We start from the raw sequence: 25,009 nt of genomic DNA on the forward strand, positions 1-25,009 counted from the left end.
TGATCAGACAGGGTTTCTCTGTGTAGCCCTGGCAGTCCTGGACTCATTTGTAGAGCCCTGGCAGTCCTCGAACTCACAAAAGGTCTGCGGGCTTCTGCCTCCCAAGTGTTGGGCGCTGGTGGTATATGCCTTTAATACCATCACTTGGGAGGCAGAGGAAGGCGGATTGCTGTGAGTTTGAGGGCAGCTTGGTCTACAAAGTGAGTCCAGGACAGTCAAGGCTACACAGAGAAACCCTGTCTCCAAAAACAACAACAACAACAACAAAAAAGGCAACACTTAATTTGGGGAATTTCATTTGTTGAATCGTTATAACAGTCCTAGTTGGGCACGGTGGTACACACCTTTCCCTCTAGCACTTGGGACACAGAGGCAGGTGGATATCTGTGATTTCCAGGCCAGCCTGGTTTACGTAGTGAGACAGCCAGGACTACATAGCGAGACCCTGTCTCAAAACCAATATAATAAAAATAAATAAGTAAATGAGGAGGAGAGTTCAAAAGAAAGTTTTATCCAAGATACAAATGGTTAGTGTACAGGCGATCCATCTGGCCTGCCTTCAGGGTCCTATAATGTCTTACATCATCATGTGCCATTAGTGTCAGGTTTACCAGATATGATGGTGGTGGGATACATCTCTGGTGTCTGTCTGTCTGTCTGTCTGTCTCTCCTCTCTCTCTCTCTCTCTCTCTCTCTCTCTCTCTCTCTCTCTCTCTCTCTCTCTCCCCTCCCCTCCCTTTCTTCTTCTTCCTCTTCCTCTTCCTCTTCCTCTTCCTCTTCTTCTTCTTCTTCTTCTTCTCTACGCTTACGGCTCTGTCCCCATCTGTCTGCCTGCCTGTCTGCATGTCCAATTATCTGTCTCTACCTCTCCTGGAAGCTCTAACTTCTCTTCCCTTCACCTCCCCCAAATAAACACCTTTAGACCAGATATGTTGTGTGGCATAACACACATATATCATATGTACTATGACATATACTATATCATATAGTATAACGCAAACACTATTTTGAGTTTTCTAATAACAAATTATAAGGGGAAATTTACTAAACAGAATAAAAACATTTGTAAAATAGTCTATAGACTATAGAGTAGTCCAATGTGGTGGTGTACACCTTCATTTGCAGTACTCAGGAGGCAGAGGTAGTCAGATCTCTTCAGTTCAAGACCAACCTGGTCTACATAGTGAGGTCAAGGAAAAGCCAGGGCCACTGACCTATCTCAAAAAAACAAAAAACAAAAAACAAAACAGAACAAAATATGTATAAAATAAACATTTTAAAGTATCAAAATAAAACAAATCTTTGAGGCTGGGTGTGGTAGTACAGGCCTTTAATCCCAGCACTCAGGGAGGCAGAGGCATGTGGATCTTTGTGAGTTCTAGGCCAGCCTGGTCGACAAAGAGAGTCCAGAACAGCCAGGGCTACACAGAGAAACCCTGTCTCTAAAAATCAAAACAAACAAAGAAACGAACAACCCCAACCCCCGCAAAAACCCCAAACCAAGAACCAAATCTTTGAAAAGTTTATTACAATCCGTCCATCCATCCATCCATCTTTGTGTGTGTATATGATCATGTGTACAAAGTGTGTGTGTGTGTGTGTGTGTGTGTGTGTGTGTGATGACACTCATGTGGAGGTCAACAAGAACAGTTTTTATTTTACAAGTTCCAAAGTATTATACTTCAAATGGACAATAAATATGAAAAGGAAATGATATATGTCACTTTTTATTGAGACAAAATATTAGAAATGTAAAACTTGAAAATGTACAACTTGTAGGGTAGGGGTGGTGTACACTTTTAATCCCAAGCACTTGGGAGGCAGAGGCAGGTGGATTACTGTGAGTTCGAGGCCAGCCTGGTCTACAAAGTGAGTCTAGGACAGCCAGGGCTACTCACATAGGAATCCTGTCTCAAAAAACAAGAACAAAAACCAAACATAAAAGTACAACTTAAGTCAGGCACAGTGGTGCACCAAGCCTGTAATCCTAGCACTCAGGGAGGCAGAGGCAGGCAGATGTTTGAGTTTAAGGCCAGGCTGGTCTGCAAAGTAAGTCCAGGACAGCCAAGGCTACACAGAGAAACCTTGTCTCGAAAAAACAACAAAACAAAACACAACACACAAGCAAAAAAGAAAACATACAACTTGTGTGAATTCTAAGTAAGACCATATCAAGGACTCAAGAACCACAAGTCGGGGCTGGAGAGATGGCTTAGAGGTTAAGAGCACTGTCTGCTCTTCCAGAGGTCCTGAGTTCAATTCCCAGCAACCACATGGAGGCTCACAACCATCTATAATGTGATCTGATGCCCTCTTCTGGTATGAAGGTGTACATGCAGATAGAGCACTCCTATACATAAAATAAATAAATAAATATTAAAAAAAACCACCCACAAGTCTTCCAACTTATCATACAAACCATTAGAGAGACTTGTTTGTTAATGAGTCTCTCATCTGGCTTCGTATCACTCACCAACAGTTCTCTGAAAACAGGTAACTCTCAGTACTGGCAGGGAAGAAATAAACTGTGAAATAATTTTATTAGTGTTCATCAGTAAAAAAGGGCAGAGAGTGGGGTTGAATGATGACACGACTGCAACAATTGCCCCCAGGTTTGGCTTTCTTTCATGTGTAGAAAACCCATAGAGGGTGATGAAGTTATTCACCAAATAAAAGAACACAAAGCAGCTTGTTAGCAACGAGATGCTGTGAGTGGCTTTGTGTTCAGGAGATGCCTGGGAGGAGAGCCTTGGGCTGTGGAGATGCTGGGCTCTCTTGTGGTGTCTGTAGAGGAGAATCACCATGTAGAGACTGGTCCACACCATGATAGCCACAAAGAAGAGGTCTCTTATTATGACAATATTCAGGAATAATCCTGGATTGGGGTACTCAAATGGTCTGATTTTACAGTAAGGGTGATAAAATCCATAGTCAACATCAGTGTTATTGACTTTTATTATCACCATCTCAATGATGTGCACATACATGGTCAAGTTAATGAACCAGGAAAACAGGAAGGGGTGAAAAGTCCATTTAGAGAGTTTAGGCTTAAGCCACGCCCACTTAGAACTACTGGGAGTGATGCTGATGGCTTGGAATGTGCTTAGAATTGAGGTGGTGCAGATGGACAGACCCCGGGTGACTCTGTATATATACACAGTGGCCTTACAGCTAGCATCATCCAGAAAATTGGGTACTCCAAAGGATGACAAGATATATATTATAGCAAATATGATTGTCAATATATTGACTATCATTAGGTGCATGAAAATGGGATCGATAGGTCTGCTAATGCGAGCTTTGACTAAGGAGCTGTGCACATACGCCATGAGGAGCAACAGGTTCCCAGTGACACCCACACAGAGCTGGGATATGAAGAAAACCCCCAAGATGATGTTGCCTAGAAACACCATCTCAGTGATGCCCTAGATATTATTAGACTTCTCAGGGCTGCAGTGAAAACTAGTCAGACTGAATTATAAAACTGATTACATACTGATGTCTGTGGGAAAATATACTGATTGACACTTCAGGATGAAGGAAGGTTGGAGAAATGTTAAACGCCTTGGTATTTCGGGTCCAGCTGTGGTACCTCTGGGAAGTGCCTTCCGGGGAGTCTTGAAATCCTCAGGGGAGAGAAGGTGTTGAAGCAGGTAGGCTCAGTGCAAGAAAAAAACAATTATTCTGAGTGCTGAGACCGGATCTGTTGATGGTCTGAAAGGCAAACCTGCATGTTATAATGAGTTTTTAATTCAGCAGATCACAGTGTTTGAAAGTTCTAATCTTTCCCAAAAAAAGACGGTGTAAAACACAGTCAGTGACATACGTATTTGAACATCTGTAGAGTTTCAGTTGCACTCAAAACTCTTCCAAAGTATTCATATTTAAATTCTCAATAAAGTGGCTGTAGAGATGGCTCGGTAGCTAAGAGCACTAGCTGCTCTTCCAGAGGACACCGGTTAGATTCCTCGCATTTACTCGGAGGCTTAAAACTGTTTGTGACAGCTGGGCGTGGTGGCGCACGCCTTTAATCCCAGCACTCGGGAGGCAGAGGCAGGCGGATCACCGTGAGTTCGAGGCCAGCCTGGTCTACAAAATGAGTCTAGGACAGCCAAGGCTACACAGAGTAACCCTGTTTCGAAAAACCAAAAAAACAAAACAAAACAAAAAAACCAAACCAAACTGTTTGTGACTCCAGTTCCAGGGGATCTGATACCTTCTGGGATCTGATACCTTCTTTTGGCCTCCATGGGCACCAGACATGCATGTACTTCAGAAACATACACACAGGCAAAACATCCATACACATGAAAGAAAAGAATAAATTAAAAAATATTCTCAACAAAAGCAGATTTTATGCACTTGGGTTTTGTTTCTGAGTCCAGCCTATCCTTGGGTCATCAGCAAATTTTTGAAGCATTTTTTTGGGGGGGGCAGGGGTTCAACTCCCTGTGTATGCTTCTGTTATTGCCAGACATGAAGAGACACTTGTTACTATTTGTGCCCCAGTGTTGAGCATATTCTCTGAGAAGTATATTTTTCTGTCACTATTTCCACTATTTTCGGGGAAACGAACGGAACTGCAGGTCATTGTGCTATGTGAAGTAAGGTAGTTTCACAAGGATAAACACTACACATTTTTTTTTTTTTTGGTTTTTCGAGACAAGGTCTCTCTGTGTAGCCTTGACTGTCCTGGACTCGCTTTGTAGACCAGGCTGGGCTCGAACTCACAACGATCTGCCTGCCTCTGCCTCTCCCGACTCATATGGAATCTGGTGGAGAAATTCACAAACCCAATGGCGATACTCACAGCCATGTGTGAGAAATGGAGGTTGGAGAGTGATATGGAAGGAAATATGGGCAAATGTAATGAAATTCATGTTTGTGCTGTATGCGAATATCATAATACAGTGTACAAATAAGATGTGTATCTGTCAGTAAGACCTCATGAGGCTTCAATAAATTAATAACAATAAAAACCCAAATTGGACTGAACAGACTAAATGTATGATGCTTTCTGTCATATTTCAAATATGCCATATATCATTACCAAAGCATCGCATCCTAGCTACCTGTTAGAATATTCATAGTTTAGCAAAAATGGAAACACATCAGAGGTAGTTGGTGGGTGAAGTTACATGTGTAAATGCTGATGAGCATGAAGCTCCAGTGTTCAAAGGAACATTAGAAATTTATTCTTTATTACATGTGTATATGAGAGAGATTTAAGTCTAATGAAAGTGTATCCAGCTTAGGTGGAAACAGAAGGAAAAAGGGGCTGGAGAGATGGCTCGGTGGCTATGAGCACCGACATGAATTCAGTTTGTAGCACTCACGTGGCTGCTACCATCCATATGTGGCTCCAGTTCAAGGGGATCTGGCCTTTGAGGCACTACACACATGCAAGCAAAATATCCAGGCTCATAAAATAAAAATAAATTTTATATAAAATAAAGAAAATGGCCAGGTGGTAGCAGTGTGTGTCTTTAATCTCAACACTCTGGAGGCAGAGGCTTTGGATCTCTGAGTTTGAGGCCAGCCTGGTTTACAGAGTGATTTCTAAGACATTCAGGGCTACATAGAGAAATCCTGTCTCAAAGAAACAACCAAGTAAAATACAGGAAATGACGTTGGGAGGGAGATGGGGCAGGAGTAAAAGGGGGCATTTGGTGGGAGGTTGTCATGGGTACACATGATTCAAATATATTGTACAAATGTGTGAAAATTTCAAACAATGAACAGAAATAGTAGTAAAATGTTTTTCAACTAAGCATAGAAAGGTCACTTTAAATAAGTAATACCACATATGCACACAAAACTGTTAAGGAAACAGTATTATTTATGTAAGCAATGCCATGCCTTTTAAGAGTTCAAATTGTATCACACATCTTTTTAATGTTAAATATAGGCAGGCAGTGGTGGCACACACTTTTAATAAGGAGCACTTGGGAGGTAGAGGCAGGTGGATCTTTGAGTTTGAGGCTAGCCTGTTCTACAGAGTGAGTTCCAGGACAGCCAAGGCTACACAGAGAAGCCCTGTCACCAAAACCAAGAAATACATACATACATACATATATACATTTAAATATATATTTTTATTTTTGAGATTATAAGAAAATTACACCATTTCTTCCTTCCCCCTTTGTTTTCTAAATGTTTTTGATGTACTCCCTCTTTCTCTAGTTCAAATTCATGACCTCTTTTCTTTAATTGTTGTTACATGTAGTCATGTGATGTATGCATGTAGTTTCTGCTCATGTGTGTAATGTTACTCCCATGCGTGGTTTCAGGGCTGACCATCGGTATTGGTGTGCTCTTCTCTGGGGAAGATTATTCTTCCCACTCTCAGCATTCCATGCAGCCCCATGTCTTTAATTACAGAAAATTTAAATGTGAATAACAGAAATATTATTACATGTAACACTCTATAGAATGTCAAACTCAGAAAATTGCAAAGAGGAAGAATATCAGGTATTTTGAGAAGTCTCACTGTATTTGACAAAGTTAACAGAAATAGCATTTAAAAGGTCTGAGCATGACGATTTATGTTCTTTCTTTCTTTCTTTTTCATTTTGTTTTTGCTTTTTGAGACAGGGCCTCCGTATGTAGCCCTGGCTGTCTAGACTCTCTATGTAGATCAGGCTGGCCTCAACCTCACAGAAATCTTCCTGCTTCTCCATCCAGTTGCCTTCGTGAAAGGCATGTGCCACCACGCCCAGCTGTGAGACCATCAGTAAACCTCACTCCACCATCTCCACAACACACACCTACCGGGCACACATGAAGCAGGTGACAGACAACAACACTGAAAGTCATAGCTCATTCTGCAGAAAAGTTTCATTTTTTAGTGGTAACTAGGAATTTTAGATAAATTACACAAGCATTTCTCAATATGTTGAAAAAAATCACATATTAGTAAGACCTAAGGGAAAAGCCCACTATGAAAATGGATTTGCGTCTGTTCCAGGAGCATTTGTGGATAACAGGTGAGAGGTTTGAAGATGCAGTATCATTAAAAGGGAGATTAAAAGTGGACTATGAAATAGAGAATTGAATTGAAATACGAAAGCAGATTAATAGAAACCAACTGAGATTGAGACAAGAATTTAAAGTCAGTCCTGTGTACAGATAGCATCAGGATTAAAGTGTTGGGGACAGTAGCTGCAAAAACGTAAATACTTGTATGAGATTATATTATAATTACCTATGCAATGATTTTTGGAAGTTTGAGTGAAAGGGCAAATTTCTCTGAGCCATCACTACCATCGCAAGATTTTAGAATTACATAAAGTTGTAAATGCCTGTGTTTCCCACAGATTTGAATCATTGCCTTGAAGAGATGCAAAAATAAATAAAAGGGAGGAAAATTGTCAAAATATTTTGAATTAAAGATGAGGATTGTTAAGAAAAACATGAAAGACACGATTTATTTACTTTGAAAGAAAAATAAGAGAAAAAGAAATATGAAGAAAAAAATTCTAGGAAAGGATAGACTGCGGAAGAGACCAGGGTGAAGGTCTTCACACCTTCCTCTCGATCTGAGCACTGAGTGCTGGGAGCCCTTTCTCAGGGGAGCCTGAATCCCACAGATGTAAAGTCTCCTGGGAAGGCTGCCTAGGAGGAGGCATGACTGAATCAAGGACAGGATGACACGTCTCTTCCTCCCAGTGGACATGGACCAGCTTGTTACCCATGGCATCAATGACCTTGTTCACTGTGCATCACTTAGATGCACCCGGAGGAACACATAACTCTCCCAGAGGCCACGTGAGTCTCAGATAACTTAGGGTGTGAGGAGTGTAAAGCCTCTATCTGAAGATGTGCATTTTCCCAAGATGAAGTATACCAGAAAGTAAACTTTAGGACTGAGGAAGTCATGAAAAGTTTTAAGACAGTGGTGGGAATTATCACAGCTGTTAAGCCAAATGTTGAGCAGTGAGCAGAGCCACAGAGAACATTTGTGCAGGTCCACTGGAGACCGTTGCACCTTCTCCTTTTTTTTTTTAAATAAAAAGAATTATTTATTTATAGCATATACAGTGTTCTGCTTTCATGTATGCCTGTACACCACAGGAGGGTGCCAGATCTCATTATAGATGGTCATAAGCCACCACGTGGTTGCTGGGAACTGAACTCATGACCTCTGGAAGAGCAGACAGTGCTCTTAACCACTGAGCCATCTTTCCAGCCCCCAGTGCCTTCTGCTCTTACCATGTATTTCAAGGCTCCGTAGGAAGCATGACACCACACTTGGAGTTTTATTTTGAGCACCTAGTACATGCCTCAATCATGCTTACATTCCTTCTTCTGCTTAAGAGCAGAGTTTTATTTTAAGAATGCTCAGTTTTGCTAAAACAGACACTAGCCAATCTGCCTTCCAGACGCCTCTGATTATACCCACAGGCAAGTCCTGGTTCAGCACCGATCAGAGAAATTTCTTATCAGAGGTCAGTGTTGAATTAGGAAATCCATAAGTATTCAAAGTGCTGAAAATAACTGGCCATGAAGTCTAGATACCAATCATGATATCTATTACATCTTCTTCAAGGCATGGGGAACTCTAAGAGGAGACAGACAATGACTGTGGGATCCAGAGGGCAGTGTCATGAAATGCTGAGTCCTGGTTTTGACTTGGCCATGACAATCATAAACACTTCAGGGTGCTGCTCACCTGCTCAACATCCGCGGACGAGAAAGAGAAAAAGAAAGAAGTGGCTGGGTGTGGTGGGTCCCTGTATCGCCAGCCCTTGAGAGGTAGAGACAGGCAGGTCTCTGAGTTCAAAGCCAGCCTGATCTACATAGCAATTACGGACAGAAAATATATAAACACAGTGATGATATATGTAGATGAAAGACATACATTCAAACAATTCAACAACAAATTTGCCATCATCCTCTCACTAAACAATGTACCCTAGGTACTTAGGAAAAAAAATCAACAAACCTTTGGGCTATGTTAAATTGGGTATATTCATTTTTTTGTCTTTGATTTTTTTTTTACTGTGTTCATTTTTTTCTTTTTAAAATAATTTACTCAGATTACATCCTGATGGTTATCCTTTCACTTATGTCTTCCTGTTCCCTCTCCCTCTCTCTTTTTCACTATTCCCCTCCCCTAGACCCCTGACAGAAGGGGACCTCCTCCCCCGTCATATGACCATAGTCTTTCAGGTCTCATCCAGATAGCCTGCTTGCCCTGAGCTGGGTATATTCTTATTTGCCTAAGGATTCGAGTCTCCTCTCTAACTTACTTTTCAGAGACTCTCGGTTAAACTCTGTAAAAACCATAACACTGAAGTGGATAAAGTTATTAGTGTATAATGCTCCTGCTAAAGTGGTAGCTCATAGAACTAGTCCCTTTCTTCTTCGTTGACTGTCTATCCTTCCTCTCTCCTCATCACCCACAGGGATTATATAGCAACAAGGCTGTACGTGTCACAATTCCCTGCATGATCCAGAACATCTCATTTACAAGAACTTATAGATTTGATAACGATGGGACAGGTACGTCTAAAAGCAACTTGCTGCTCAAAATCTCATGAACTTCTTCACTTTCTGGTTCTTCTTTCACACTACTGCCCTCTACTGGTGGAACCAATTCTTTTAAAAAACCATTTAAAAATTTTTTTTAATGATTTATTCAGATTACATCCCGATTGTTATTCCTCCATTGTATCTTCCTGTTCCCTCTTGCTCTTTCACTCTAGTCCCCTCCCCTAGACATCTGACAGAAGGGGACCTTCTCCCCCCACTGTATGACCACAGCCTATCAGGTCTCATCTGGATAACCTGCTTCCCCTTCCTCTGAGTGGTTCCAGGACTCTCCACCAAGCAGAAGTGGTCAAATTGGAGGCACGAGAGAGGCAATCACCGCTCTCCCCACAACCGTGGAGAATGAGTTCTCCGTTGGCTAGATCTGAATAGAGAATCTAGGTTTACTTCATGCATTGACCTTGGCTCCTACAGCAGTTTGTATAGGACACCTGGGTCCAGATCCACCATCCTTGATGGTTTTCTTGTGGAGATCCTGGACATTCTGGGTCTTTCTATCTCTCCATTCTTCCTTTCCACTCTCATCTAGAGTCCAGAAGCAAATCCCAGCATCTGACACAATCCCCCACTCTGGAGACTCTCGGAGGTTATCCATGCTGGGCTAATATCCACTTTATAAGTGAGTACATACCATTCATGTCTTTCTAGGTCTAGGCTACCTCACTCAGGATTATCGTTCCCAGTTTGATCCATTTGCCTGCAAATTTCAATATTTTCTTTTTAAAAAAATATCTGAGTAGTATTCAATTGTGTAACTGTACCACAGTTTCTTTATCCATTCTCTAGTTGAGGGACATCTAGGTTGTTTCCAGATTCTGTCTACTATGAATAAAGCTGCTATGAACATGGTTGAGCAAATGTCCCTGTTGTGTGGTGGAGCATCTTTCGGGTATATGCCAAGGAGTGGAATAGCTGGGTCCTGCAGTAGCCCTATTCCTAATTTTCTGAGAAAGCATCAGATTGATTTCCAAAGTGGTTGTACAAGTTTGCACTCCCACCAGCAATGGAGGAGTGTTCCCCTTTCCCTACATCCTTGCCAGCATGTGCTGTTACTTGAGTTTTTAATCTTACCCATCCTGATGGGTGTAAGGTGAAATCTCAGAGTCATTTTGATTTGCATTTCTCTGATGACTAGGGATATTGAGCATTTCTTTAAGTGTTTTTAGGCCATTTGATATTCCTTCATTGAAAATTCTCTGTTTGGGCTGGAGAGATGACTCAGCAGTTAAGAGCATTGTCTGTTCTCCCAGGGGTCCTGAGTTCAGTTCCCAGCAACCACAGGGTGGCTCATGACCATCTGTAATAGGATTTGATGCCTTCTTCTGTTATATATGCAAATAGAACACTCACATAAATAAATAAAATTAAGAAAAAAAAAGAAAATTCTCTGTTTATTTCTGTACCTTCTTTTTAATTGGATTATTTGGTTGGATGATATTTAATTTCTTGAATTCTTTATATATTTTTGATATTGGTCCTCTATTAGATATAGGGTTGGTGAAGGTCTCTTCCCAGTCTGTAGGCTGTGTTTTTTTTTTTTTTTTTTGTTAAGAGTGTCCTTTGCCTAACAAAAGGTTTTTAGTTTCATGAGATCCCATTTATTAATGGTTGATCTTAGATCCTGAGCTGTTGGTGTTCTGTTCAGGAAGTTGTCTCCCGTGCCAATGAGCTCAAAGATCTTCCCACTTTTTCTTCTAACAGATTTAGTGTGTTTGGTTTTATGTTGAGATCTTTAATCCACCTGGACTTTAGTTTTGTGCAGGGTGATAAATATGGGTCTATTTGCATTTTTCTACATGTAGACATCCAGTTAGACCAGCACCATTTGTTGAAGATGCTATCTTTTTTCCATTGTATGGTTTTGGCTTCTTTGTCAAAAATCAAGTGTCCATAGGTGTGAGGATTTATTTCTGGGTCTTTGCTTCAATTTCATTGATCAACCAGCCAATTTCTATGCCAGTACCATGCTATTTTAATTATTGTTGGTCTATAATACAGTCTGAGATCAGGGATGGCGATTCCTCTGGAGGATCTTTTATTGTACAGGATTGTTTTGCTATTTTATTTTTTGTTTTTCGTTTTCATATGAAGTTGAGAATTGATCGTTCAAGGTCTTTAAAAATTGTATAGGTATTTTGATAGGGATTGCATTGACTCTGCAGATTGTTTTTGGTAAGATGGCCATTTTTACTATGTTGATTCTCCCTATTCATGAACATGGGTGACCTTTCCATCTTCTGATATCTTCCTCAATTTCTCTTTTTAAAGACTTGAAGTTTTTTTCGAACAAATCTTTCACTTGCTTGGTTAGAGTTACATTGAGATATTTATATTACTTGTGGCTACTGTGAAAAGTGTATTTTCCCTAATTTTTTTCTCAGCCCTTTTGTCATTTGTATATAGGAGGGCTACTGACTTGTTTGAGTTGATTTTGTATGCAGCCACTTTGCTGAAGGTGTTTATCAGCTGTAAGTGTTCTCTGATGGAATTTTGGGGTCACTTACATACACTAACGTATCATCTGCAAATAGGAATAACCTGTCTTCTTCCTTTCCTATGTGGATCCCCTTGATCTCCTTTTGTTGTCTTATTGCTCTAGCTAGAACTTCAAGTACTATATTGAAGAGATAAGGAGAGAGTGAGCAGCCTTGTCTAGTCCCTGATTTTAGTGAAATTTCTTGAATTTCTCTCCATTTAATTTGATGTTTGATATTAGCTTGCTGTATATAGCCTTTATTATGTTTAAGTATATGCCTTGCATCCCTGATCCTCCAAGACTTTACACATGAATGGGTGTTGGATTTTTTAGATGCTTTTTTTTTTTGAGGGGGCATCTAAGGCAATAATCATGTGGTTTTTTTCTTTCAGTTTGTTTATATGGTGGATTAGATTGATGGATTTCCATATATTGAACCATCCCTATATGCCTGGGATGAAGCCTACCTGGTCATGGTGAATGATATCTTTGATATGTTCTTGGATTCTGTTTGAGAGTATTTTATTGAGTATTTTTGCATCAATGTTCATAAGAGAAATTGATCTGAAGTTCTCTTTCTTTATTGGGTCTTTGTGAGGTTTAGGTATCAAGGTGACTGTGGCCTCATAGAATGAGTTTGGTAAAATTCCATACATTTCTATTTTGTGGAGTAGTTCGAAGAGTATTGGTATTAGCTCTTCTTTGAAGGTCTGCTATAGGTTGGGACCCCTCACCTGTGGTCCAAGAAGGCACAGGCACAGGGTGCAAAGTCTAGCCAGCCACATGCTGGGAAGAGAGCAGCACCTGTGTCCTGTGTTTTCAGATGGAACTTTGGGCCACAAGGTGATGGTATCTGGGCCTCAGAGCTCAGAGGAGACAAGTCAACAAGTGGATCTGACCTCAGGCCACCCAGTCAATCCATAGAACTGTTAGATTCGAGTAAAAAAAACTATTTCCATGACTGATTAAAGTAAGCTGTATTTAGAAGTGCCCAAGGGACTGGCAAGATGACTGACTGTTTTAGAGAATAGCCCTTCATGGCTTTTGAGGTCTCTTTTGTGGAGAAGGGTTAGGGTTGGTAGAGAGCAGCTGATAAGATAATTGGCTGTTAGCATTTGGATGGAAAGAGTGGGGGGGGGCAACTCGGAGTTCAGGGCTGCCTATGGGGTGGGTAAGTGGGATAGTAGCACCTGGACAGAAGAGTTAGGGGACTCAGGGCTCAAGGCGACCTGTGGGGTAGGTAAGAGAATATAGCATGTGGAAGGGAAGTCATTACAGGTGTTCAGAAGTTTAGCAAGGCAAAAGGGGTGGATATACATCATGGGGTTACAAGTTCAGCAGAGGTTGAAAAGCATGCTTTGAAGGATACACAAGGCTTAGGAAAAAGAAAATTATTCTTGGAAGGTATGGAGACTTAACATATATATGACAATGTGGTTCCTGTTTTGGTTTCACAGTAAGTACCTGCTACTAATCTTGATAACCTGAGTATAATCCCAGACAGCTACATTGTGGAAAGTGAAAGATGGCTCTCATGATGTTCCTCCTTGACACACACACACACACACACACACACACACACACACACACACACACACACACAAATAAGTGTGATTTTAAAATATGACCTTGTTAGAGATTAGAGTTTCTTGAACCCAAATGAGTCCTTCTTCCCACCCCCTTTTTTTCTTTCTTCTTTCTTCGTTGAGGCAGGGAGTCATCTTTGCTCAGTCCTTCTGCCTGTGACTAGCATTCTCCTTCATGATAGGTAGCTTCCTTGGTCCACACTAAGAACATTCCAATAGTTTCTCTCCAGCGTGAGTTCTCTTATGTTCAATAAGCTGAGAGGTCCTCATGAACGCCTTGCCACAGTGAGTATATTTATAAGACTGACTTCTTGGCCTAGGGAGATGGCTCAGATGTTAAGAGCACTGACTGCTCTCCCAGGGGTCCTGAGTTCAATTTCCCACAACCACATGGTGGCTCTCGACCATTTTTAATGTGATCTGGCGCCCTCTTCTGGCATTTAGACACACATGCAGGCAGAGTACTGTATACATAATAAATAAAAATCTTTAAAAAAAAAAGAGACTGACTTCTTCCTTGTATGAATTCACAAATGCCTAATGAGTTGAATGCTTCAAATGAAAGGCTTTCTTATTGGTTACTCTGATATGGCTTCTCTATGTGTGTCATTTTACATGCAGTGAAGTCAGAACTTAGGCTGGTTTTCACTTAACTTTGATTTTTTTTTAATGAATATGGTTGTTTTGTTTATATGTAGCTGTACTCCTGGTGCTCTCAGAAGCCAGACAAGGGCATTTCATATGCTGGAATTTCATAAGGTTCTCAGCTGCTATGTGAATGCTGGGAATTGAATCCAGGTCCTCTGGAAAATTGCCCAGTGTTCTTAATCAACGAGCCATCTCTCCAGCCCCGAAGGACCTTCCACAGCGAGCGCACTTATAAGGTTTCTTTGTAGTATGGATACAGTTCCATTAAATTATTTTCCAGAGCCATAATAATTATCCTGCTTTTCTCTTATGTGAGTAGGCTGATGCCTAGTGAGTTTAGACATCTGGGTGAAGGATTTCTCACGCTGAGGGCATTAACAGACCTTCCTTCCAGTATGAGTCCTCTGATGTACATACAATGAGATCATAGCTCCGGCTGAAAGGTTTGCAGTGCTAAGGTATACTCACAGCGCTCCCCTTACCCCCTTGCTTGTTCTTTTCATGTACAAAAACAGATGAACAATCTTCCACACGGACCACACACCTGTGGCTCCTTTAGTTAAGCCTGAATAGCCATAGGAAAGACATCGACGCTCTGCTCACACCAAGGTCAAGCCCGCCCCAGGCCCAGTCCCTTCCGTGTGTACAAGCTGTGAGCTCTTAGAACGGGCTTCCATACATTGTCCGTGCATTCTCTCAACGGCCTCACTTCATGTTCTTTTAAATATCATCCTGTGAAGTCAGGCACGGGGGTGTACACCTGTAATCACAGCACTTTGGGAGGCAGAGGAAGGCTGATCTCTGTGAGTTCAAGGCCAGCCTAATCTACAATACAAGTCCAGGAGAGGCAAGGCTACATAGAGGGAAAAAGAAACAGATCATCCTGAGTAATGAGGTTTCCACATTCATCATAGTCATTGCTAACCTCCATTGAAGAAGTTCTGTCGTGAAAAAGGAAGGAGGCTTAAGAGTCACCACTGGGGAGATGGGGGAGGATGGCCCAGTGGTTAAGAGCACAGGCTGATCTTCCAGAGGAGAGGAACCTGGGTTCAATTTTCAGCACCCTCATGATGGCTCACAACTGTCTTAAATTTTTTTTTTTTATTCAGAACTGTCTTAACTCCAGTCCTAGATAATCCTAAACTCTCTCTGACCTCCATGGGCACTGCACACACACACGGTTCACAGACATACATACAGGCAAAATACACATACACATAAAATAATAATATATGTGCAAATATATTTGCAAACATAAAACTTCTATTAGTTTTTTAAGATGTTAGTTTTTAAAGTTACTTCTGGCTGAGCAGTGGTGGTGGGCACCTTTAATCCAAGCACTTGGGAGGCAGGGGCAGGTGGATCTCTGAGTTGGAGGCCAACCTGGTCTATAGAGTGAGTTCCAGGACAGCCAAAGCTACATGGAGAAACTATGCCTTGAAAAAGCAAAGCAAAACAAAACAACAGGGCTGGAGAGATGGCTCAGTGGTTAAGAGCACTGCCTGCTCTTCCTAGGGACCTAGGTTCAATTCCTAGCACCCACATGGCAGTTCACAACTGTCTGTAACTCCAAGATCTGACACCCTCACACCAATGCACATAACTTAAAGTTAACTAAAATATTTTTAAAAACAAACAAACAAACAAAAAGCCTATACCAGGCCCAGTGTCTCACTCTCTACCTGCTGCCTTTGGATGAGGATGTGAAACTCTCAGCTGCCGCTCCAGCGTCATGCCTGTCTACTTCCAGACATCATGACCATGGACTAACTTAAACTGGAAGCAAGACCTCAATTAAATGTTTTAATTCATAAGAGTTGCCTTGGTCATGATGTTTCTTTTATAGCAATAGAATAGTAATGAAGATATACCCCCAATCACTTTTAAATTTTACCTGAGCTTTGCAACATTAACTTTCACCCACCATGGCTACTACCCTCACCCTGGCCTTTTAGGTAGAGGAAAGCTGATAAGATATGTGGGATTGGTCCAATAAACTGTTAAATAAGAAACTGTCTTCCCGCTACAAGTATTTTATGGGATCCGATCTTATCCTTGTTTTGAGTTTGGTTGTTCCTGTTCGATCTAATGTCAAATCCATTGAAAGAATTCTTCTCGGATTTTCTTTTGGGCATCCATCACAGGTGATTTCTGAGCAGGGTAAGCTGCCTCTTGGCTAAGGAAAACTGTAGCTTGGAGATGAAAATGCAGAGAAAGGGACTTAGCTGTCGGTAGCTTTGCACCAGATATTGAGCACCTAAAACAGTATTTCTCCCATCTTTTGTTTGTTTGTTTGTTTGTCAAGACAGGTTTTCTCTGTGTAGCCTTGCCAGTCCTGGACTTGATTTGTAGATCAGGCTGGCCTCGAACTTACAGAAATTCACTTGCCTCTGCCTTCCTGAGTGCTGAGATTACAGGCGTGTGCCGCCATGCCTGGTTTTCTTCCATCTTTCTTGACATCACATTATTATTAAGCATGGAATAATCTTCCTAGGAAATATAGCATGATGTGTACAAAAAGGGGACCAATCTCAAAGCATCAAACGGAGAGGCATCTGGTCAGTATGGAGAATAGAGTGTCATTTGGTTGTTGTTGTTGTTTTGTGTGTTTTTTAATCTCTTTTTAATATTTTATTTAATTTTTTAATTCATGTGCATTGGCGTGAGGTTGTCAGATCTTGGAGTTACAGACAATTGTGAGCTGCCATGTGGTTGCTGGGAATTGAACCCAGGTCCTTTGGAAGAGCAGGCAGTGCTCTTAACCCCTGAGCCATCTTGCCAGCCCTCTTCGTGTATGTTTTTTTTAAAAAAGAGCATGAATCTGCATAGGCCAAACATGAGACAGTGTCTGGGTCACACTCAGCCTCACTGAAGATTTCATCTATGCACATGTTGTGCAAATCCAGGGACTCCAATTGTAGCTCAGTGGTTAAGAGCACTGCCTGCTCTTGCAGAAGACATGGAACTGTTTCCCAGCACCCATGTGCTCCACAGCTGTTTGTAATTCCAGTCCCAGAGGATCTGATGCTCTCCTTCTCCTGTTGTTATCTCTCTCTCAGCACAGGGCATGCATGTGGTGCCCAGACATACATTCAAGGCAAAACACTCACACACAAAAAATAATATGTACAAAAGTAATAAAACCAAAGACCTCTTTTCTTTCGTTTAAAATTTTTTTTCTAAGTTATATGTGTGTCTGGGTGGGTATGTGCACGTGAGTGCAGGTGACTACAGAGGTCAGCGATTTCCCCCCTGGAGCTGGAGTTACAGGTAGTTGGGAGTTATTTGATGTGGATGCTGGGAATTGAACTTGGGTCTTCTGGAAAGCAACATTTACCCTCAACTTCTCTCCATCCATAAACCAGTTCTTTGCTTTTATTTTGTTTTGTGAGATAGAGTCTCAGTGTGTACCACTGGCTGAACTTGAACTCAGAGATCTACCCACCTCTTCCATCGAAAGTGCTATGGTTAATGGCATGAACTACCAAAGGCCTTTATTTTAAGGTCTTAATCTTGCTATCATAAATCCTAGAAACTCTAAATACAAGGAGAAAAAATGCCTTATTAGCCATGGATACCACCCCCAGGAGGAGACATTGATACAAAACGGAACTCTTTCAGAGGACTATGGAACTCTTTCTTTTTTCTTGTTCTACCCCCATCCCACCAAGACAGGGTCTTTCTGTGTGGCCTTGGCTGTCCTGGAACTCACTCTGTAGACCAGGCTGGCCTCAAACTCAGAGATCTGCCTGCTTCTGCTTCCTGAGTGCTGGGATTAAAGATGTGTGCCACCATACCAGGCATGGAAAACTTTTCTTGAGCCTCTTGGGACAAGAGAAACCTAGTTAAAAGCCTGTGATCTAGGAAGCCAGAAAAAAAAAATAGCCCGCTACCAACTTCCAGAAAGTGCCATAATGGCCATGGAAAGGATCTTGGCTTTGGTGTCTTGCCAGCTGCTCCTGTTAGGTGAAGCGTGAACAAGGGGATGAAGCTTCCATTTGAGGTTCACGCATCTCTCATCACTTCAGCCACGTGAAATGATCATCATGTAAAAAGCCCTGAGTAAATGGCACTCCCGTGTGTACAAGCTATATACACATGCCCTTTGCACCACCCTGACAACTTTTCAGTGTCCCCCCCCCCCCAGTCCTGTCATCCATAATTGATGAGTCTTTTTTTTTTTTTTTTTTTGGTTTTTCGAGACAGGGTTAATCTTGGCTGTCCTGGACTCACTTTGTAGACCAGGCTGGCCTCGAACTCGCAGTGATCCACCTGCCTCTGCCTCCCGAGTGCTGGGATTAAAGGCGTGCGCCACCACGCCCGGCCATAATTGATGAGTCTTCATTGGCAAAGTCTCTGGAGAACTTATAAATGACAGACTCTACTAGTCCTTGTAGGAGGTTAGCAGCATTCAGTTTTTAGTTCTTTGTCCTTCATTGTTAAGACCACTGGCAAACAAGATGTCTTCGATCTCTCTCCGTTTCTTTTATTTCTTGAGATGCTGTGGATTGGACCCAGAACGGTTACCTTTTAGGAAAGTGCTCTGAAACTAAGCTGTACTCCAATTCTTTTTTTTAAGCTTTATTTTTGTTTTTAAAATTATTTTATTATTTTATGTGTGCGGATGTTTTTACCGTATGTGTATCTGTGCGCCACCTCTGTTCAGTGCCCACAGACAACACAGAAGAGGGTATTGGATCCCTTGGAACTGAAGTTGTGGATGGCTTTGAGCTGCCGTATGGGTGCTGGGAGTTAAACTTAGAGCATACAGTGCTTTTTAACAATGAGGCACCTCTCCCAATTCTCTTTTTGTTTTATTTTTTTTTTTTTAGAAGAGAATACAAATTCAATCCTCCACTACCACAAATTACACAACCTGTATCTGGAGAAATTGCAGGGGTTAGCATATCCTGAGTGCAATGACTAAACTTCATCTTGGGGAAACCACATTTCTGATTAATGTATCAAGAAGAACCTGTCTTGTTGCTTAAAAAATATTGTTGGATCTGGCTGCGGTGGCAACATGCCTTTAACCCCAGCATTCAGGAATTAGGTGGATCTCCCTGAACTGAATGGTATTCTAGTCCGTGTAGAAAGTTCCAGGACATTTAGGGTTATATAGACCCCATTCCAAAACAAAACAAAAACAAAACAAATGCATTGTTGAGTGATCATATGAATGTTTAAATATTTAAGAAAAATCATGTACTCTTTCTACTCTCATTCTTTTGTTTTTTGATGCATGGGAAAGTTCACTTTAACCTGGCAGCATAATTACGTATACCTTGCTTTTGAAACACAATTATGTCATGTGGAATCTTCATAAATCAGATTAGTGACTAGAGAAGTTGGTCCAAGTGGATGTGTGTCTTAGTAAGCAAGAAGTCGATATATTTATTTACTCTTTCAGTGTTTCTATCAGTTATATAGTATTCTGATGAACAACTTTCTTCTTACTCATGTATAGACTATGAATCTTCTTGTTCCTGTAATACTTTCTTCCACTTTAGGACTATGTGATTTAAAGAACACCATTTGAGTTGATCACTTTTCATCTGACTGTGTTATGAGATCAAAGATTGACCCTGTGCCACAACACTGAAAAGCAATACTCAAATTTTTCTTCTTCAATGAGTTTGCTAATACTTAGTGTGAATACAGTATTTTCCCCAAATACTTCTTCACTCATTATATGCGTAGGATTTTTGTCTAGCAAGAAGTTTTCTGGTGATCTAAAAGGTTAGATGATCTGTTGGGAACTTCTTCATATAAATTCATGTGCTTTGTACTGACTGGATTTTATAAGTATATAACAAGGAAGCAAGACCTCTATTTGAAAGATTTCTTACCTTTATAACATGGAGTGTGTATCTGCAATAATAGAATATGAATTCTTTGATGCTCTATGATGTGAGAATTCTGGATGTAGTGTATTCCATCATGATGACACTAATGATAATTCTTTCTTAAGTGATTTATATGGTATGTAGTAAGTAAAGCACTCCAGTGATTTTTCTTACTTAAGCCAATCATGGCATTTCTCTTCCATATGAATTCTCTGTTGAACAACAAAGTGAGAACTCCAACTGAAGCTTTTACCACTTTGATTCAACTCCTCAAGCCTCCCTTTGGGATGAGTTCTCTGTTGCCAAATAAGGCCAGAGATTTGACAGACAGATTTCTTGTACAAATGACACTCATAAGACTTCTTGGAGTCCTATTTTATTTTTTCCTCTATTTTTGAACACTCCTCCATTGCTGGTGGGAATGCAAACTTGTACAACCACTTTGGAAATCAATCTGATGCGTTCTCAGAAAATTGGGAATAGGGATACTGCAAGACCCAGCCATTCCACTCCTTGGAATATACCCGAAAGATGCTCCACCATAGAACAAGAACATTTGCTCAACTATGTTCATAGCAGCTTTATTCACAGTAGACAGAAATGGAAACGACCTAGATGTCCCTCAACTAGAGAATGGATAAAGAACTGTGGTACAGTTACGCAAGGGAATACTACTCAGCTATTAAAAAGAGGGAATTCTTGAAATTTGCAGGCAAATAGATGGAACTAGAAATGACACACATGGTATATGCTCACTTATAAGCTGATATTAGCCACATAATACAGGAAAAAACCACTATAATACACAGACCTAAAAGAAGCTAAATGACAAGGAGGTTCCTAGAGAGAATGCTTAATTCTCATTCAGAAGGCCAAATAGAATAGACACCAGAAGAAGTTGAAGACAAGGAGCAGGATGCAAGTCTACTGTAGAGGTCCTCTGAAAGACTCCATCCATCAGGGGATAAAAGCAGATGCTGAGACTCACAGCCAAAATTCTGGATGGAGTGTAGGGAGTCTTATAGAAGAGTTGGGGGTATAGAAAGACCTGGAGGGGGCAAGAGCTCTGCAAGGAGACTGGAGGATTCAAGAAATCCAGGTGGAGTAGAGAGGTGCTGTAGAGACTGATGCACCAACCAAGGACTATGCATGGTGAGTACAGAGACCCTTTGCTCAGATGCAGCAGATAAGCAGCACAGTGTCTTTTTGGGTCCCATTATATGTGGAGTAGGAACTACTTCTGACATGGACTCTGGTGCCCACTTTTGGATCACTTTCCCTTGGTGGGGTGGCCTTGCCAGGCCACAGAAGAAGAGAAAATAGACTGTGCAGATGAAACTTGATAGGCTGAGGTCATGTGTTAGGGGAGGAGGGCTCTCCCTTTCTGAGGACTAGTGGAGGGGTATGAGGAAGAGAGGGGTAAGACCAAGAGGCGACAAGAGAGGGAGCTACAATTGGGATGTAAAATGAACAAATGAAACAAAATAAAAAGGAAAGCAATGAGAGGCGATAACAACCTCATCCCCAGCTCTGCAGAGGAGCACCTGTGGGAGCTTCCCTGACCCCCTTTCTCCTCTCTTGTGGCTCCCAGGTATCTTCTTCTAACTTCATTCCTCCCCACTCATTGCTTTTTCCCAGAATCCAATGCCAGCAGGTGCTGCTGGCAGGGCAACAAGTAGGCTGATAGCAGATCCACACCTCTCCTGCCCCTCCAGATCCAATCCCTTCAGTGTAGGGGACGGGCTACATGGCCAATGTTCAGCCATCTTGTCAGAGCCTAGGTTCCTATTTCTCCAGCAGTCTGCCATTCACCAGAAACCAGCTGGCCTTGTCGTAGGTCGGCAGTTAGACACCTGTTGTGGTTTATTGTGGGGGGCTGGTCATTCTAAGACCCCCGAGCTACTTCTTTTTCTGGTAAGACTACTGATAAGATCAGATTAAAGGCCAGCTGCCTGCGAGCAGCAATTCCAGGAGCTTTTTCCTGACTAACCAGATCCTTCACATCTTTCCTGGAATTTCTCTCTTCTGCAATTATAGCAGCTGTAAAGGTAGACACCTACTGGAGCATTCCAGAGTTAGGTATCCATAGCAACCCTTGCTTACGCAAATACCCATGCCTCTGTGCCTATATAAACTCTGTGAAATTTTTCAATAAACGGGGTTTGATCAGAATGCAGACTTGCCCCCTTCTTCGTGTCTAGTGTTCTCTCTCTATACAGGAAAATTCTCCTCCCGAGCGTTAGTCAAACCCCGGCGGGCCAGGGCACTTCAGTCCTGTCTCCAGCTCTGACGCCATCTCCAATGAATCACAGAGGTCTCTTCCCCCAACTTTCTTTCCCCCAAACTCATCCCATTATCCCAGCCTCCAGCACCAGCTGCCAGTCACTGGGAACACATCTGCCAGGCGGGGCAGAGAAACAGGTGAGCCAACTTCACCACTCTCTCCTCCCCTTCAAATCCAATCCCCAAGTCTCATCCCTAGGTCTACAACAGAACACTGGCTTCAGACTTCCTCTCCTATACTTCATCAATATCTCCCATGAGTCTCACAGACCATCCCTTTCTAGCCTCCCTCTCCCTACTGGAGCCATCTCTCCAGGCCCCCTTTCCACATTCTTGACCTTACAGTCTATATGTACTCTTTGGTCCTGTCTCCAGGTCCTGTTTACTTCAGAGAAAGGTGAGAAAGGCATTCACCCAAGAGGGTTCAATTACACCTGCTCTGTAGACTAGATCCCAAAGGAGTGTCCTCCCTCCCTCCCTCCCTCCCTCCCTCCCTCTCTCCCTCCCTCCCTCCCTTTCTCTGTCTCTCTCTGTCTCTCTCTGTCTCTCTCTGTCTCTCTCTGTCTCTCTCTGTCTCTCTCTCTCTCTCTCTCTCTCTGTCTCTCTCTCTCCCCCCCTCTGTATGTGTGCTGGAGTTGAACCCAGGGCTTCATATATGCAAAACACATGCTCTCCCACTGGGCCTAAACCCCAGCTCTAGAATATGTTTCCAATGTTTTAACAAACTCAGAACAACACGGAACTCTGGAGAAAGGGATCAAGTGGGCTGTGTATGATCCGGGAATGCAAAAAAAAAAAAAATAATATATATATATATGTATGTATCTGTCAGGGTCTGTATGAGTCAGGTGCCAGGAGTCCAGAAAGAGGTGTTGCATGCCCTGGCATGGAGTTATAGGTGATTTTGAGCCTCCAAATATGGATGCTAGGAACCAAACTGGGGTCCTGTGCAAGAGCAGCAAGAACTTTTAACCATGGAGCTATCTCTCCAACCCTGAAGAACTCTAGTTATAGTTCCACTTAGTGTGTGACTGCTCACCATGGTGCATTGTGGATGTCAGAGGACAATTTGCAGGAATCAGCTCTCTCCCCCGAGTGGGTCCTAGGGATTAAATTCAGGACATTGGGGTTGGTAGCAGGCCCCCTTTACCAGCTGAGCCATATTGCTCGTCCTTTGCTTTTCTTTTTTTTAAATCAAACTTGAAAGTGGGCATCAAACATATATATGCCTTGGTGTTGCCAGTGTTTTGTGGCTTAGCACAGTGATGAGCAACTAGCTGGGGAATTTCTTCCTTAACTGGTCCATCAGGAAGGATGCTAATGTAATGTCCGGACCCGCCGGACAATCAACTGGGACCCTCAGACCCCTGAGGAGAGAATGGGGGACAAGAGATGCGAAGAACAGACAGCAAGTCAAGGAACCTGATCAAGCTGACTAAATTTTATTTTTTCACAGGCAATTATATACCATCGAAGCAGGAGGCTGAGTGGGGTGATCCGGGTGGGCGGTTTCCACAAGATATCAAGAAGTCAGGAAATTTGGCAGGGCGAGGGCCCCTGTGGTTCTGGGGCTGGGTGGAATTGTTACGCATTTGGAACCACAAGATGTTATTTATAGACTTTGTTTCGCTCGTCCTCTGAAATTCCGGGGATACTGAGAACGGCTGGAGAGTACCTTGAGGAAGGGGAAGAGGTTGCAAGGCAGCCTTCTGGAATGTACCCTGAGGCAAGGAGGGAAAGAGGTCACAAGACAGCCTGCCCCAGGTCCACTCAATGTATTATGCCAAGGTCCGAGATGCTTGCCAGCTATGGTCTTGGCTCTCCACAATGTAAAGCCAGGCGACACTGCCATGTGTCCCTGGACTCACTATAGACTTGTAGACCTCTGTGTCTCCAGTGAGTTTTGAGCATTTCCTACCTTCTGTACACTCATCTGCTAGTACTGTTTCCTAAGTATTATTTTTAAGGTTGCTCACTTAAGCATCAGATCATCAACATAAGATCTTTAAAACTTCATTATTTTCTACAGTATTCTGCCTCACAGAAGAGACCACCAGATCTCATTATAGATGATTACGAGCTGGGAATTGAACTCAGGACCTTTGGAAGAATAGCCAGTGCTTTTAGCCTCTTAAGCCATCTCTCAAGTCCCAGGCAGTGGTGGCTTACACCTTTAATCCTAGCATTTGGGAGGCAGAGGCAGGTAGATCTCTGCATTTGAAGCCAGCTTTGCTTACAGAGTGATTTCTAGGACAGCCAAGCCTACCCTGAGAAACCCTGCCTTGAAAACACAAACCACACCCCCTCCACAAGAAAAAAATCTTAATGGAGCAGGTGTATTAGTCAGGGTTCTCTAGAGTAGTGGATCTGATGAAATGGAATCTTCTCTTCATATGGACACACACACACACACACACACACACACACACACACACACACACACACACACCTTAGAATGACTTACAGGGTGTGATCCAGCTAGTCCAACAATGACAATCTACCAACAGAGGGTCCTAGAATCCAGTAGCTGTTCAGTTCACAGGTTGGATGTCTCAACTGGTACATGCCAGAATCTCTAATGCCAGTGAGGGAATAAACTCACGAGGAGTGAGAGCAAG

At 42.2% G+C, this 25,009-nt stretch overlaps 1 protein-coding gene across 1 annotated transcript; it reads right to left on the reverse strand.

The window, feature by feature from the left end:
* Positions 1-2,465: 2,465 nt before the first annotated feature.
* On the reverse strand, positions 2,466-3,413 carry LOC311591100 (vomeronasal type-1 receptor 90-like; the record flags this gene model as incomplete). Its single annotated transcript, XM_084770468.1, has 1 exon — positions 2,466-3,413. One exon carries the CDS (start codon positions 3,411-3,413, stop codon positions 2,466-2,468), a length of 948 nt encoding a protein of 315 aa, XP_084626594.1.
* Positions 3,414-25,009: the final 21,596 nt, after the last annotated feature.

The sequence above is a fragment of the Acomys minous genome, assembly GCF_964271855.1.
Source record: "Acomys minous genome assembly, chromosome: 20".
In the NCBI taxonomy this organism is placed as follows: Eukaryota; Metazoa; Chordata; class Mammalia; order Rodentia; family Muridae; genus Acomys; species Acomys minous.